Genomic DNA, 18121 nt, shown 5'->3' on the forward strand with positions numbered 1-18121 from the left:
CTCGCAAGTAGGCTAAAGCTCGGATTTGCCACCCTCAAGTGGGCTTTAAAACAACGTGATTTTGCCACTCCGCAAAGTGGGCTTAAAATGCACATTTTAATGAATTGTTCCAATTCAAGCAATAAATCCTTCATCCATAGGCATTCATGCAGTTAATCATTTAAGCACATAGCCTCATGGCAAGCATGCTAAACATGGCAATTACTCACACTCATGCAGTATGCTAAAGCGTAAACACTTATAGTGTACTTCAAGCCAAAACAAAAGCTAATTAGAAATTATGCATGATCCTAGCTATGTTAAAATCCCTAGTGCAACACATGCAAAAAATGCAACTAAGTGGGCTCGGCTATCTAAGATACCACATGAATGCAATACTTGATAACAGGCTTTAAAACACGTATTTAAGTAAGTGTATTGAAATACAATGCAGTTTGTAAGATGCGCTGAGCCCATTGCATGCAAGACAATTGAATAATGCACGCATGCAAGCATAAGAATGCTAATCAAAACATGCCCTAAAACTAATCATCGAAAGCTGATAAGTAAAAAGGAGAAAGAAATGGGGTTGGAAGACATGCATACACACACACGCACCCTTATTACAACATTTTGCCCTCTCGACGGAGGGTCCGAATAAGCTAAGCTAATCTAAGCTAAGCTAATCAACTAATCTAATAATCTAATTAGAGTAATTATTACACAACCAAATCGAATAACTAGCAAACCAATTACTAATTATTACAATACTTTAATTAATTAACAAATTAACTAATCATGGCATCTTACTAAGCATGTAAGATATGTAAACTAGGCTGCCTCAGCTTCTGTCTTGAACAATGAAGGATGCATGCTCTCGGTTGTTGCCTCGAAACGCCTTTCGATTTGCTCTTGAGAGGCTCTATTTGCAGGGTGTCTTTAGGAACTTTCTACTCCACCTTACCAAACCAACTCTGAGGAATCCACTAGTGGCCTGTCGCCCATGAGAAGCTTCTGCCGGCCAATGATGTGCACTGCCGGCCAATGATGACGCAGTGCCGGCCATCTGCAAAGCGCTGGCAGCCACTGATGTGCTGCACCACCATTCTGTAACAGAGCACAAACTAGAGGAAAATGGAGGGTCTCCCAAGGATATGTACGTACTATGCCACTCCATATCACCTCAAAACATCAAGGGAGAGGCACCATTGGTTCCAAGACCATCAATCAAGCATCTCAATGCATGATGGCCAAAGATCCAACTTGCACAAATTCGATGAATGCACAACAAACAAGACACTAAGACCACGGCCTTATCATAAGTGATCAAAGGCAATGGAGACAAAGGGGATTGACTCACTTTCATCACTTTGAGTATGAAGTGGGCCAATCCACCTTGTGTTCAACATAACGTTCGGTTGAACACAATGCAATGCAAACAACATGCTCATCTTGGCATGAAATGCAAGACTCTATCATGTAAACAACGCATGCACAACACGTTAAGAGACTTAAGCATTAAAACTAGTGAAGGATACAACACTAGGACCATGCAATATAATGTTCAATGGACTAAACCAACCCCAAACAGACCTCATACATGCCAAAACAGTGGCCAAAATGATCTGAAATGATAGCATGAAAGGCAAGAGAATGATGTTCATGCATTGGCTCACAAACAAGGCATAATGCTTAACTCTCAAAAGCATTGAAAGAGTGATAACACATGAGAGTATAATAAGGCTATATGCTCTGAAATTATGTGTTAAATGATGTCATATCATATAAACATCACAAATAAGGCATCCTAGAAGACCTAAAGCACAAGGCTAGTAAAGAGCACTACACAAGAAGTATGCAATACATAGCCCAAACAACCAAACCAGCTCTAGACAGAGCTCAACCATGCCAAATCAAAGGCTAAAACATGCTGAAATGATAGCCCAAAAGCTTAGACAAGCATGCATACGTATTGGCTCACAAACAAGGCATAAGGCACATCTCTTAAAAGCATTGAAAGAGTGGAACATGTGAGAGTGTGACCATGCTATATACACTGAAATCATGTGAGAAATGAGGTTAAGGCATGCAATCATCTAATTCAAAGCATGTTAGGGACCTCAAACACAAAGCTAGTGAAGCCCAACTACACTATAGCTATACAAAGCTAAGCATATATGACCAAGACCACTTAAAACAGACCTTAAGCATGTTAAATTAGTGGCAAAAATGTGCTGGAGCAAAGCTAATACATGCTAGAAATGAACTAAAGCATGAAGCATGTTAGGCCAACAAACATGATTGCACTACAAGTACCAAAAGCAAGAAAGAGGTGACCCAAATACCCAAAAACAGAGTTAAATCATGTCAAAACAAAGCCAAAAAAATTCTCGAACTAAGTCACAAAAGAGTAGAAACACATGCTCGTTTGATAGGCCAACAACACAAGCAAGCAAGACAAAAGGAGAGGGGACCACCCCCTCCCATTTTGGACCTCAAAACCACCTTTCCACCACTGAAATTCCTTTGAGTTTCAGTGGTAGAAAGGTCATGCAAAGGCTATTACAAAAGCTTCAAAGGATGGCTTAAAAGCTTAACAAATAAGCAAAGAAAGAGGGTAGACCACCCCAAACTCCAACAAGGAGTCAAACCAGCATTTTTAACACTTAAAATCAGAGCTTTTTGTAGTTAACAACCAAGCCTAAAACAGCATGCAAAGGTGGCTAACATGATATACAAAAATAAGCTTAAAAGGGGAACATGCTCACCCTTGAAGCACAGTAGCAAGGTAGGTCTTCCTCTGAGCCAAAACCAGCCTTTTAAGTTCCAAACAAACCTTCAAAAACCTCAGCTCCAAGGTAATGGTGTTTGACTAAGTGTTCCTTTTCAAAATTGCGAAGAAAACACACTGTAAGGCACTATTGAGCACAATATAAAGAGAGAGAGTGAGAATTCTACAGAGAGAAAGAGATTTTGTCTCCAAATTTTCTCAACCTCAGGATAGGAAGAGGGGCCTCCCTTTATATAAGCAATGCAAGCAAAAGCTTGCTTGACAAGCTTAAACTTGCCTTCATCCCTCCATACACGTGTATGGAGGATGGCTTAGTGAGGCACAACTAGCTCAAAAGATCTAAAATAATATCTGTTAAAACATGGTGGCCGACAGTGCCTCATTGATGGTCGGCAGGCCTCATTAATAGCCGGCAGGGCTAAATTGATGGCCGGCAATGCCAAAAAAAGGCCAGCAGTGCACCACAAGAATCATGCTGAAAGGACCAACACGTGGTCCAAAAATGAAGCAGAAAGGACACAAGGTTTGGAAAGCTCAAACCTGTGACATTCTGTCGCAAAATTCGAGTACTTGACGAGCAATCAAACTTGTCATTGGATGTACCTGCAAGCATATCCAAGTCTTGAGGACGGTCAAAAATGGGGTGTCTACACTGTGTTTTAGCCCACTTGTGAATGGCACTTTCAAACCATTTTCTAAAACAAACTTGAGTTGATTTGTTCCAAATCTTATGACTTAGTCTATACTTGTATGTGTGCGTCACATAGTAAAGTTAGATTAATAATCGGATAAGAACACATGAGATTTATAAAACAACATATCATGGTAGTAGAGGCCGATCCTTTGATTAGGCGAGCGAGGGTGCTCATTTCAAGACCTTCCCCTCTCGTACCCAAGTTCTCGAGCTGAGGCAACTTTGGTGATGGCGGACACGTGGCCTTTGGCACGAGTCAGGGTTTCCTAAATTTTCCAAAATAAAATATTTAGGTGGCGACTCTATAATCTGGCAAAACAGTCCATTTTTGGCATTATTTGTTTCAAAATCTGATTTTCCAAAATGATTTGCCGGATTGGACTCTTTGGTGTTTATCGGTCTCACATTGCACTTTGTGAGATCAGATTCAGAACCGTGACAGGAGTCCGAACTGTAGGAGACCAATTCGGGCCTCTCCAAAAGGGGGGGCACACGAAGAAAGTTGGGTCTACACCTTAGTATTTTGGTTCAACCTACTGCATGTGTGCTGGGAACTAGGGTTTTTATCTTGTAAGTTATCCCATCTGGAAAAGGAGATGTATGAATCCTTCAAGGACATCCATCAGTAGCATAGTAGGCAGTTACCCTAGATTTCTTATTTTTATCTCTAACAATCTTGAACCCAGTTTCCACTCTATAATCTTTGAGTGCAACTCTGATGTTGTTTACATCTACAAATATCATCCCCTTTTCCAATACCACTTCCCCTTGTGGATTGAAATATGAATAAAATTAGATTCCTCGTCTTAGGTCTATGAATAAAACTAGAATAAAATTGTTTTCCCTTGAAATTCCTCGTCTTAGGTCTATAATTAGATTCGTCATCCAAATCATCAGTAGTACTAACATCATAGACCATTGCATCATCTCCAGATTAATAATCACTAAGTGCACCATCATCTTCACCTAAGTCATCATCTTCACTTAAGATATATTCACTACTTGTGCTATCAAAATCATTTTCAGTAGCCATATTTTCATTCCAATCTTTGTCTTCACCACTAAAGCCAACAAAATCATCCATGTGGTACTCATCATCCCCCTCAACATCACCATCACCATTCTCCACCCACCATCATTAACTTCTCCACCTCAAATCCAATAGAATGAACAACATCTACATACAAGTTAATTGTTCTACTCACACTTTGCATGTAAAACATATCCAATACATCAAGATCATTTTCTAACATTCTTCTCTTATCAGTACCAGGTATATCATAGTACGAATGAATAACAAGAGCCTCATTCAAACCTATGTTACTAAGAACTGATTCATGTACATCCTTCAAGAGATCAACATGACAATACATATTAGGCTCTACATTGTATACTTTGCCCACTTTACCGTTGTATTGGATGACTAAATCAAATGAAGGAAATGTAGCCATGGTTGAAATAGTAATAAAAGAACATTTAATTTGAATAGACAAACATTTAATTTGAACATATAAATAGATTGAACCAATTCAATAAATTTCAATAAAACAATTTTAACCAATTCCAAAGCTAGCATGATTGAAATAGATAAACAAATTGAAATCAATGAATAATACACAATATTAAGTAATAATGCTTAATAATCCAAAAAATTACAATATTCGTATATATTTTTTACAATATTAAACAGATAATAAAACCCTAAATCAATAAACATTGAATAAAATCTAAAAAAAAAAAAACCTAAATCAATAATAATTTGACAAAATCTAACAAACATTCTTATACTCCAAATCTAGTAGGTAATAATGTTTAGTAATTCAAAAATTACAATATTTGATTAAAAACTAAAAGAAGAAAAAAAAACCCTAAATACCCAAAAATAAAACTCTAAAACCATAAAAATTAGTTCAAAATTAGGCAAATAAAACTCCCAAAACTCTAAAATTCCTTCATTCGTAAACCCTAAACCCGTGTATTGAATATTTTTTTTCCAGAAATTTTAATATTGAAGAGATTTGTTAAAGAACTTACTTAGAAGCCCTAAATAACAAAATAAACCGATTAAAATCTTTCACGCTTTGCACTGTGAAAGATAATTGGAGCAGATCTTTGACAAAATCACTACTCTTTCTTCTCTTCCATTCCTTCGTTGCTCACTTTTCTCTTTATTTCGTTTTTCTGATTGGGAATCCTAAGAAAAATGAATAAGAGGGGTTTTTTACATTAAGGGTTAGTTGTGTCTTTTCACAATGTGTTTGAAGGGTATTATGATCAATTCCATTGTCAAGTTAACGTTGTTTAGGCTCTTTTAACAAAAATGGGAAATCTGACTATTATTTTCAAAAGTAAAGAAGGTCTATGTAATTTTTGAAATTATAGGGGAGATATCTGTAATTAAGGTAAACCTTAGGGGAGGTAAGTGTAATTTATCCTTTTCAGTTTTATAGACTTTTAGGTTTTTTTTTTTCTCTCATTTTGACCTTTAACATTTGTAATTTTTTCCGATTTACTCATAAAACTAATTTCTAATTCAAAACCCACAATTTAAAATTCAAATCCTAAATCCAAACCCAAATTCTAAATCTCCATATCTTCCTCTTCAAATTCATTCCCAACCTCCACCTCCACCTCCACCTCCACCTCCACCGTCCCCTTCTATTTCCTTTTTTCCCGTACTTCTATTCCTTTTTCTTTGTATTGTATTCTTTTATACCATGACCATCGTTTATATAGATCCAAACACATCTATGTTTGGTTGAGTTTAAAATCCTTTTTTTTTTTTTGAAAAAAATTTAAAAATTAGTTGGGTGAAAAATATATAAATAATAATGAACAAATTATTTTCATATGTTTTTCTCTTTTTTGAACAGAAATATTTTTGAAAATCCAAAAATATATTTTTTGGCATTTAATTTTTTTTTCAAACTTATTTTAATTATTAAAAAAATCAAAAAAATAAGTTCCAAAAACTCAATTAAATTTGAAAATAATTTATTTACACTAAAGTGTCATTTTCCCAAAATTTAACCGAAATGTCTAAGGAATCATTTTTTTTACAGAATATAGTTTAAGTTCCATTTCATTTCAGACATCATTCCAACATACCAAACATATGAATTGGAATGCTTCCTTCCACTTTGTACCCTTGAATCTCATCTTTTAATTTCAATAATTAATTTTTCAAATTTTAACTCTAGTTTGAATATGATCCTCCAATCACATGAGAGCTATGTGAGCACATTTAGGGTCATAGAGAGAAAAATTGTATGACAAATTAAACTTTTCACCCTCCAAATTTCACTCAAATTCCGCTTTAGTCTATCTTATTTTAACTTTCACTCAAATTTCAAATGGTGGGATGATGGAAGGACTATATTAAAATAAGGATTAAAATTTAATAACTTAATTGTTGCAATTAGAAGATGAGGAGCCAAAGTGAAAATTAGATTAGAGTACTTGAGTAAAAAAGGTGTAATTTAGGCAAAATTAAAACATGAGAGGTTGAAAGTAGTCATATATAGAAATTGCATCAATCCCAAGTTGTACATTATTTCTAAATCTCTGAAACAACAAAAAATCTGCATATCCATGGACGAGAGATCACTCTAATGCTGAAAGGAAAAAAGTGAAGAAAAGATAAGATACTCATATATTCATCACACATGCTAATTTATTTCATTTCCATTGGAGATTCCAAGATAGAGAAAATAAATTGGAGATTCCAACTTTACTTTGTCGATATATATTTACATGCAATTTCTATTTTCTGCAACAAACATACCAAATCAATGTTTCACCAGCATGGCCTCCAGCCTTCTCTTCCTCGCAGCATGTTTTAGTTTCTCTAGTGCAACGAGTCCAACTTGCCTAACTCTTTCCCTGGACAAACCTATCCTGGAGGTTCGGGCAAAATTAAATCATCAAAACTACTGAATTTTGATTTAAAAAAAAGAAAGAAGAGGAAAAGTAGTTAAGTATTTCTATGAGTAGGCAGGGAAAAAAGACTTTGAAATTGCAATAAAGCACCAATGCATAGGTTCAAATTACATGATCTAGCTTATACATGAACTGCATAATTAAATATCCTTGATGATTGGCTACTATCTCTATAAATGGAAATTTAAATCATGTCAAAATCACATACAAGAAGTTGCACTAATCAGAGACCTAAAATTCATCTGAATGACATGATTCTAGAGTGCCGACCACATGAAAAGACATTGAAAAAGGTGTTTTCCTATAATATAACTGAAAATCGACTTTCTTCCTTTTATTTCAAGAACATGCATGATAGAATCAACTCTAGAGCATTTTCTAAGTAGGTGGTCAGTATATGAGCACATTTTTCCACCTGAGAGATGTAATGGATAGTGTACCCACCGTCTACTAATATCCTCCCAAGTAAGACATTCATTGTCCAGGCCATAGTAAAGCCGTATAATATCACTCTCCCGTTCTCTTAGAGTTGTACTAATTAGTTTGTTTACCTCATCCTGCAAAATGAATTATTGGTGTTAATTTTCCTCGCTAGTCTAGAAAGTGAAAACAACATCAAAAAATGTATATATAGACAAAAAAACTAGGTAGAACAAAAGGCTAAAAATCCAATTGGCATATCATAGCAACACAACACAAATAAAAGAGTGTCTCTATGTATAAGAATGTGCATGTATATTGGTTGTGTCCCCTTCTTGTTGCTTTCAATGAATTTTTCTTAATTGTAATAAAAAATTACAAAAAAATTGGTGCATATCCAGGTGCTAGTATATAATCATGCATGCAGCTAGTGAAAAACCACCAACCAGCCCAAAATAAAGGGGTTCAAGGTGGGTCCACATCCACCCTTGGACTACAAAAAGATCACCCCACATTTAACCTGACTGCCAATAGTTTGGTTAGCATAGACCTTCCAATCCTATATCCCACTAACTAGGAACTTTTATTGGTAGAAGTTCTTTCATAGATGTACATATATATATTCTTTCCAATAATGTTGTTATTTTAGTACCAAGACATTTACTTTTTCACTTTCTAAACTTGGCATATGGGTCAGTCATAACCAGGCCGATTATAGTTGATCCAATTATGATTGGGTCATGTTTGCATTTACCAACTTGATTATAGTCGAGTTGAACAATTTTACGTACATCTGAAAACCTAAACCCCCAGCAACCCTGGAAAGAATTTGTGAGCCCGTGGTCTTTACCTTCCAAACATCGGTTTTCTCAAATCTACAATGTCGAATAAAACAAAAATTGTTTTGCAAACTTTAAATATGTTTGACAACAAAAGACTAAAATACCATTGAATAAGTTTACAGGATAGAAGTACAAAGTGCAATGATACTGTAAGTCCTAGACTCTGATGAAAGCCTTTACCTTTTAATGAATGCATAAAGTGGGTTTTAGGTCAAAGGCAAGCTTTAAGATACAAGTCTTATGAGAGCCTCTCTCCTCAAGGCATGAGAGTAGGTCTCAAGGCATGCTGCAAACAATAATTTAAATACTTAGGGGTATCAAATTTTCATTTTGAGCAGGATAATATGAGGGGAAATATGGTTTTTATAGATCTAGAAAAAGCTTATGATAGGGTTTCTAGAGATATATTATGGTGGGTGTTAGAGGCAAACATTGTAACCAAAGGATAGATTGATGCGATAAAAGGACATTTATAATGGAGTTGTGACTACAATTAGATCATGTGAGTTCCCAATCATGGATTAATTAGCTAAACACATTCATGATCACATCCCATGATGTATGTTGTTTGTTGATGATATTGTTCTAGTAGACGAAACTAAGGAAAGAATTAACACTAAATTAGAAATTTAGAGGAGCACTTGAGTCAAAAGGGTTTAAAATTAGTAGAAATAATGGACCGTAACTTTATCAATAGCGAAAGTGAAAATAATGGAGAAATGAAGATTGAAAACTAGAAGATAACAAATAGTGAATATTTTCGTTATATAGGTTCGATTATCAATAAGGATGGTGAGGTTGGAGATGATGTGATTCATAGAATCAAAGTACATTGGCTCAAGTAAAGGAGTGTGTTTGGCATATTATGTGATCAACAAATACCAACTAAATTTAAGGGCATACCCAGTGTACGAAACTCTTGCTTAAGCAAGGTCTGGAGAAGGGTTGATATATGCAGCCTTACCCTCGCAAACAGAGAGGCTATTTCTGCGACTCGAACCCGTGACCACCAGGTCACCAAGGGGTAACTTCACGGCTACGCTAGGTTCGCCCTTCGAATACCAACTAAATTGAAAGAAAAAATTTATAGAACTACTATATGGTCTCAGTGATGCTTTACGAGACAAACTTTAAGCAACAAAGAAACAACATGTTCATAAAATGAAGGTAACTGAGATGAGAATACTTAGATGGATGTGGTAAGACTAGAAAAGATAGAATTAAAAATAAATATATTCATGAAATGGTAGGAGTAGCAACTATTGAAGATAAATTGAGAGAGAACATGTTAAGATGGTTTGGTTATGTACAATGACGACCTATAGATGCAATGGTAAGGAAGAGTGATAGGATCATCATAAATGGAGATGTTAGGGGAGGGGAAGATCTAAGTTGACATGGGATGCGGTAATAAAAAGCGATATGAATTTATTTAATTTAGCTGAACACATAGCTGATAGAGTTGAATGGCGAAAAATTATTCGTGTAGCTAACCCTACTTGATTGGGACCAAGACTTAATTTGGTTTGGTTTGGATAATATGAGGGGATAATCATTGATGCATCACATTGCCATTTATTAATCATTTTTCATTGGAGACAAAGAGGCAGGCAATTTACTTTTCATGTTCAGTGCTGAAATTTTTGTAATAAAAAGTTCACATTGTAACAATTAAACAATTCTTTTGTTGCCTTACTACCTTGAGTGTCCACTCGTCTACTCCATGCCATGGGTTGATCTCGAGGCGATTATCTGCAATGTACTGGAAAGATAAAAAGAGGAGTCAAAAACTTCATCTCATAAGTCAAAATAAAAAAAAAGGAAAGAAAAATGGGATTGTAGTGTTAATAAAAGTTTGTTTTGGGAAGTAGTGTTAATAAAAGTTTATTTTCAAATTGAGATAATTGAATTGCTATATGAACACTTACACTATGAAGTGTTTTTCCTGGAAGACCATTTAAAGAGGGGAATGCTTCCCTATCAAGTGAGATGACCTTATTAATTGCCTGCAAACAGAGATATTTTACATTAAGCAAGGAGATATTACACATGGAGGGAACCCTGGAATAACTTATTGAGACAATATAGAGCTCAAAATATTTAGTACCTCTGTTGCATTCCTGACTTTCTTTTGGGACATGTTCAGGCATGCTGCAATTCTCTGAAATGTAAAAGTTGAAAAAAAAAGTTGAAGAAACAAGACGAGTTTACAGAACTATAGCATAACATAGCTAAATCAGGATTCTTGATTAGGCATGTTTTCATATATTTATGTAGGTATGTTGACATGGGAAGTATGAGCTACTGTCATTAAAGCACATAGCTGTCAGTTAGACTTACATCAATGGATGGAGCTATCCCTTTCTCTTTCAGTTTCATCTTTGCATTGCGGATTAAACTTAATCTTTCGTGCAAATGGGTAGGCAACCTTAAGGTTTTTGAATTCTCAACTAATGCCCTCGAAACACCCTGCATGAAAGAGAAATTGACAGCTGTTCTAAGTTTACAAACACAGACAAAAGATCTATTAATAAAAAAAAAAAAAACTACAATAATATGCAGTTTATTTCATAAAAACAAAAGTGACATGATTTTGGGGTTTTCTTGAATAACAAGGAACTCAGATTTTCTGTATTTCATCCGAGAAAAGTCAAAACTAAAATCATTAAACTCGTCTTCCCAGAAAAGTTATTGAGGTTGCAGCACACTTGGTTTCACATACACCTTGTGAACACAAGAATCACAGAGGATTAATAGGGTTCAAGTTATTTGACAGCTTGAAGTTTTGTGGATGATGGAAGCATACACGACATCACAAGAGCTACTTGATCACTGCTACTATTAAACAGAGATTCCACAGATTCTTTTTTAGAATGGCAAAACAGTTTGTTTAATCAAAACAGATACAAATTGTATACAAGTGGTGTTTTCAGTAATTAGTAAGTGATTGTGGCCTTTCTACCTTGAACTACCTTGGGCTTTCTTAATTTTAACTTCCATAGAATGGAGATCATATCATGCACTTGGAGACCTTCATGGAATCCAAAACAAGTAGTTTGGTTGCAATAAACTCATCCAGCCACAGAAAACATAACCTTGATGTATTCATGTTAGCATTCTCCATTAATGAACTAGTATTGCAGGAGAAGATTGCATCTCAGGTGAAAGGAAAGATGTGGAATATGATCCCCCTTTAAAGATCACAAGATCTTTGCCTCTTGCACCAAAATTAATGCAATGCACATGACAATGGTTTTTAAAGGAAGAAAAACACAAATTCTTGTGAGGAGATAAAGAAGAAAGAGACAAAACTATAGAAAGCAAAGAACTCCTTGAAAAAGTTTAGACTTGTAATTGTGAAGGTATCAAATTAATTTACAGTGAGAATAAGAAGAAAATGAGAGCAAGAGGGAAGAGTTAGATAAGAGGATACGAAAGAAAAAAAAAAAAAGAGAATGAAAATAAAGTGAGAAGTAAGAGACAAGGAAAACAAAATATCGGTGTGGCTTGCCACGTGGATGCCAAACATAGGCAGCCACAAGATCAAAGAAGAATTGATCTGATCCAAGTCATAATCTATAAAAGATGTGTTTTTAATAGAAAGTTATTCTCGCAAGTGTTAATGACCCTGATCACGGTTGGCATGTGCTTAGACCAGCATCTTAAGTTTGTATAGAAGTAGGGACTATGATTCCAAATGATCTCCTCAGCTAGCCCTTTGGACGAGCTCATAGGTTGTTACTGTAATCATCTACAATATGCTGTGTGCATGCTCTAAAATTAACCCAGAAAACTTCTAACTTGATCGATCCTATCCCAACATGATGACCAAAAAAGGCTTAATTTCCATACACAAAAAAGCACTGAACTTCTAAAATAAAGCAAATATAGGAGTAAATAATTCAAATTCTGGTAACTTACTAGGAAAAATCAATTTAGAACCATATCAACCTTCTCAAAATAGGATACAAATTGAAAAGATTAACCCAAGTGCCCTGTCATTTAATTGTGGGTCTGACATCAAATAGCCTTCAAGATGCATGAATACAGTGGGGTCTGCTTCGTGATCACAACTGAAATGATTTCTGCATGTTCACATTTGAATGGCCATGCTCTTAAGTAGTGTTTAGTTCACTGGAATCAAATGGAACAGAATAATCATCATATCCATGTTTGGTTGACTAAAAAAATAATGAAAAATGCTTTACAAATGGAATCATCATTCACCATTGTAAGGGAATGACCATTCCATTATAGAGCCTAAGGAATGACCATTCCATCCCATTCCATCTCATTCCAGTGAACCAAATTAAGCATTAGTTCTTTTGGATGTCAAAGACTCACTTGTGACTTACCAAAAAAAAAAGACTCACTTGGAATACTTTCTGCAGCTGCTTGTCCCAGTTATTACAAATTGGATTCTACAAACTATAATTTTGCCTGATATAAGACGATAATCATCCCAATGCAATGAAGATCATAAAGAATCTATAAATTATTGATGATGGCAACTATCCTTTTGCCATGTTCTCAATTGTTCACATTTCAAAGGAAAATGTTGACCTCACCTGACGTATCCACCAATAAACATAAGTAGAAATTTTGAATCCCTTGGAAGAATCAAATTTCTCAATTCCCCGGAGCAGTCCAATCAGGCCACCCTACATGAGGTGTAAAGGCAATTCCACGTATAAGAGGAATCCACAGGTCTATATTAAACAGATTAGAGAAAGTGTAAGATATTGGCATCTCAAAGCTTGAAGCTAACAGAAAGACAATCACCTGAATAAGGTCAGCCATTTCAGCACCCATGTTGTCATATCTTTGTGCAATAGACACGACCAGACGGACATTACTCATTGCTAGCTTTTCTCTTGCCAAAGCACACTCTATCAGTTTCAATTGTAACTCAGCACGAGAAATCTTCAGGGAAGTTGCAAGTTGCTCCTCAGAAGGCTCATATCCTAAACTTTCTTTCAGTCTGAAATCCCCATTCAGCACAAATCATGCAAACAATAAGAAAATAATTTTTTTTCTCTGACAGAAATCAATATATCTGTTTGACAGTCTCACTTCAAAAGTATGGACCAAATAATAAAAATGAATATATTTTAGGAAGCAAAGTAAAAAATGACTCATAGCTAACCAAGAAGAAAAATGACTCAGAATCATTTCCATCTATCCGACATCTGTTTCTCTGTTGGCACGGCCCTAATAATTTTTTTTGGCTCCATTTGATGCTGTGGTACATTTAGATTAGAAGAGTTTTTGCAGTCCTTAAGAATGCTTTACAGTGTTTTGGCTTTATTTTTAAAATTCTTTTAGAGGTGAATCACCAAAACAGCACTAATCAGTGAAGTAACAACTAGATGGAAATGTTTGGGAGAGGGGAAGATCTAAACTAACATGAGGGGAAGCGCTAATTGAGCATATAACCCTTAACAGAGCTGAATGGCGAAAAAGGTTCATGTAGCCGACTCAATTGATTGGGATACAAGACTTAGTTTGGTTTGGTTAGCAATTCAGTTGCTTTGGCAAAAAAAGGAGGAAATGAAATCTTTTATCAACATGCAGAAACAAAATAGTACCAAAGATTTTGCAACAATATCTTCTTTACAAATTCTTAATTAAAGCATTTTATTAGAAGCCACACACCGCCAAATGGAGCTTTAACGAATGATATGCAAATGATACAATACAAAGGAAATGAGTTATATCTGCAGTCAAATAGCTTGTAACTCTTATACTACAAGGACAGCAAGACAAAAACAAAATAACTACAGCAAGGGAAGACCTAAAGATTAACTGGGAGGACCAGATTTACATGAAAAATGTGTCATCTTTCACAAAAAAATGGATGAAGAAGTAAATAAGTATGAACAGAATTTCTTGCATTTTTCTTCCTTCTTCTTTTTTTTTTTTTTTTTTTTTGAAAAGTGACGAAAAATTTTATTAAGCAAAAGCTAGAAAAGGGGAGAGGACAAGGAGTCCTTGAACAATGTAAAAGATCAAAACAAAAGCCAAAACTAAACAAGAGCTAGTCAGGGAAAAAAGTGAACTAAGCAAAAGCAATAACTAAACAAGAATTTCTTGCATTTCATTTATCCTAGAGGAGCAAAACTATGTATATTGGCTCCGTTTAACTGCAGCAAACATCTTATACAGGGAAAAAAGTGACATCCATGGTCAGGGCCTTGAAAGTAACAAAAGAAGTTACTGAATCAAAATGGTTCATTCACTCAAAATAAACAAATACATAACCAAAAAATAAAAATAAAATAACAAATAAATAACAAAGAAAACTGAAGTATTACCTTAATTTCTGCTCCTCTAAGTAAAGACCAGATTTTATTATTTTAGATAGGTGCACTACTTCAGAGTGGGTGAGCAAGTCTTCACTTATTACACCCTTCACATAACCTTTCAAACGGTTCTGAAGCAGCTCTGGACTGATAATGGATCTTAGCTGCTTACTTGTACTACCAAGTTGCATCACAGAACTATTTGGGCTCAGAACTTTCCTCCTAGTATCTGTTCTCCTCCTGCGAGCAGAAGTCCCTGAACCAGTGACCTGTACCTTCTTGTGGGTATTTTCTCTTATTCTATAAGTTGCTACTGCTGCCTCAGTTGAAAGATTCCATTGCTTTTCCAGCATAGATTTTTGTAACAAGAGAAGAGCCTCCACTGAAAATTCAGGATGAGATCTTTCCTCCACCTCCAGGTGCTTCAATCTGTAAAACCACTCTGCAGTTGAATGATCAGAAGCGGTATCCACATGTTCTTTAAGAGCTTTGATGGACTGTGTCTGTTGGTAGGACAAAATGCTAGTATTATTGGATGACTTCTTTGCCGTGATAATATTCTTTGTTGAAGCAGCATGATGGTATGCCAATCCATAATCATTACAACAAGACAGCTTTTCCGTGATATCAGAATAATACAAGGAGGAACTCAAGAGCCTCTTTCCTGCACTAAGACCCATAACTGCAGCAGCGGCCATCATATGGCTTCCTCTTGCTTGTATATATATATGCGCAATAACATCACACGTGTCTAGAAAGTTTCTGTATAGAAAACATGCCACAAGTCTTTTAATCGCAATGTAGTGATCAGCCCACGACAAAATGACTGTATAGATCACGTGGACCACTTTCGTAGGCTTCTAAAAAGAACCAAAATAGATAAACAAAACAATCAATTTTTAAGGACTAATTTTTCAAGGAAGCAACTTGTCAACAAGTTTTGGTTTAAAATGGTACACAGAACGGACAACCACCAATTTGGTTTTGCAAACGCAGATTCCGTGAGAAGTGAGCTTTAACTTTAAGCTGGTAAAAATCAATAAGAACACTTGAAGCAGTCGATACAACCTACGAGGATATCAGAACCAGTAGGATTGGGTAAATTTAAAAGAGGTCAATGTGCAACAATCAAGCGGGAGAAGACTAGCAGGCAGAGGCAGAGGCAGATGAGAGTTCAATTAGTATTTTATTTATTGATAAGCAAGTAAGAATGTGAACGAAAATGCAGAAACAAGTGACAAACAACCTACAAATGATAAAAACAGTCACCAAGACATTTTCTTTTGCATATCAGTTATGATGTCAAGCTTGAAACTATTAATAAATTAATTAAATTATTTAACTTTTATTTTATCTGCATGTTTGTTTATAATTCGCATATAGAGTTGAGAGGAAAACCATTTTGAGAGCAAAATCGTCTTAAATCATAATATAATATATACATACAATACATGGACGGAAAAAAAAACACTAACACAGAGGCAACGCGACCAACAGAAACAATCGTGAAGCCAAAAGAAAGAAAAAAAAAAAAAAAAAAAAGAACATTAAAAAAATAATAATAATAAAAAAGCCGTTATTGAATTGCTAAACGACATCTTCCCGGATCAGATAGCAAACTGGACCGTAAAAAATAAAAATAACTAATAATAATAATAGAATTCTATTTCATTCTATTTTTTTGTTTGATAGATAGAACTCCATTTAATCCAACCAGAAAAGAGAGATGAATTTATAATGAATAGCTTCTCCACTAGAGAAGAGGAATTAAAATGAACTAATGGCGTACCTGATTGATTGGAAGAAAAAAAAACACAGAGTAAGCTGGTGAACACAGAGTAAGCTGGTGGAGAGAGAGAGAGAGAGAGGGGCGGTCACAGGGATTATAACCGAGTGATGACGGTCGGACTAAGGACTTTGGTTTGTGGCAATTGATTGAAGGAATGTGTTTTTTTTTTTTTTACCCGTACATATATCGCATTCGTTTTGCTTAAAATATTTTAATGGGAAAGATATGAATTTCTCAAATATGGAGGGGTAAAAGGATTTCGGATAATGGGAGGAAGACAAACCATTGGCTGGAACAGATATTTGGTTCAAGTTCCGAGTGGTGCACGGCCTTCCAAATGTCCCTCCTGTACCACGTACTGTACCTAAGATCTCCTAGAATGTTTTTTTTTTTAAATTTTTTAAAGTGGTGTATTATGTGATTTAAATTTAATATTAAAAATTAATGTGACTTGTTATTAAATTTTAATCGCACAATGGACCACTCTAAAAAAAATTTAAAGAATCCTTACTTTACTGATATAAAATTAAGATAAAGTTACACTTACCTCTCTTAATAGTATTTACAAAAAAATATATAATAAATTTGATATAATTATATTAATGGGATACAACGGCTGATTTTCTGACTAAAGTACTCTCACAACCTTATTCCCATTCTAAGGAGATGCTTAATTTATAAGTCAGAAATCAGCTTATGTTCATAGTTATAAGGTATTAGTTGTTTAGGCATAAGCTATAAGCACTTTTCCACAGCTCTACCAAACAGGGCCTTTGTATCTTTGTTTTTGTTTTTGTTTCTGTTTCATGAGTGAACACGATTTTGTTGGATATATCTATGCGTGCAATTTTTTTTTTCTACCGAGCCATGACACTACTACAAAAATAGTTAAAGATCATACTTTGACAAAAAAAATTATCTCACTTTTATTAGAAGTATGATAAAAAAAATTAAACTGATATTTTAATCACACTTAATTTGATTGACTGTGATAATATTTATTTTTTATGTCACTTTTCAATTAAGTGTGATTATATATATATTTTTTTAATCACACCTTCTAATTAAAGTGTGATTATATATACACTACTACTTTTTATATACACTACTACTTTTTAATCACATTTTTTAAATAAGTGTGATTATATATATATATTTTTAATCACACATTCTAATTAAAGTGTGATTATTTATATATTTTTTAATCACACCTTCTAATTAAAGTGTGATTATATATATATATATTTTTTTTAATCACACATTCTAATTAAAGTGTGATTATTTATATAATTTTTAATCACACCTTCTAATTAAAATGTGATTATGTATACACTATTACTTTTTAATCACACTTTTTAAATGAGT

General features: G+C 34.7%; 1 protein-coding gene across 9 annotated transcripts; it reads right to left on the reverse strand.

The window, feature by feature from the left end:
* Positions 1 to 6966: 6966 nt before the first annotated feature.
* Positions 6967 to 17118, reverse strand: LOC145788646 (RNA polymerase sigma factor sigA-like). 9 transcript variants are annotated; one of them, XR_014357863.1, is made up of 11 exons: positions 16757 to 17092; positions 14980 to 15729; positions 13448 to 13646; positions 13234 to 13326; positions 11006 to 11134; positions 10773 to 10826; positions 10594 to 10671; positions 10365 to 10427; positions 7848 to 7960; positions 7249 to 7356; positions 6967 to 7078 (listed from the first exon to the last, which is right to left on the reverse strand). XR_014357863.1 is itself a non-coding variant. In XM_082911386.1 (11 exons), the coding sequence occupies exons 2-10, from the start codon at positions 15666 to 15668 to the stop codon at positions 7253 to 7255; spliced, it is 1527 nt and encodes a 508-aa protein (XP_082767512.1). In that variant the 5' UTR covers positions 15669 to 15729; positions 16757 to 17118; the 3' UTR covers positions 6967 to 7078; positions 7249 to 7252. The 9 variants fall into 9 exon arrangements, 7 of the variants coding, with proteins under 7 accessions (XP_082767512.1, XP_082767510.1, XP_082767513.1 ...); XM_082911386.1 differs by having other exon boundaries at positions 7249 to 7361; positions 16757 to 17118; XM_082911384.1 differs by having other exon boundaries at positions 7249 to 7361; positions 14980 to 15793; positions 16757 to 17035.
* Positions 17119 to 18121: the final 1003 nt, after the last annotated feature.

This window comes from Camellia sinensis, unplaced genomic scaffold, assembly GCF_055761805.1.
Source record: "Camellia sinensis isolate YWXY unplaced genomic scaffold, ASM5576180v1 Unanchor11, whole genome shotgun sequence".
Taxonomy (NCBI): domain Eukaryota; kingdom Viridiplantae; phylum Streptophyta; class Magnoliopsida; order Ericales; family Theaceae; genus Camellia; species Camellia sinensis.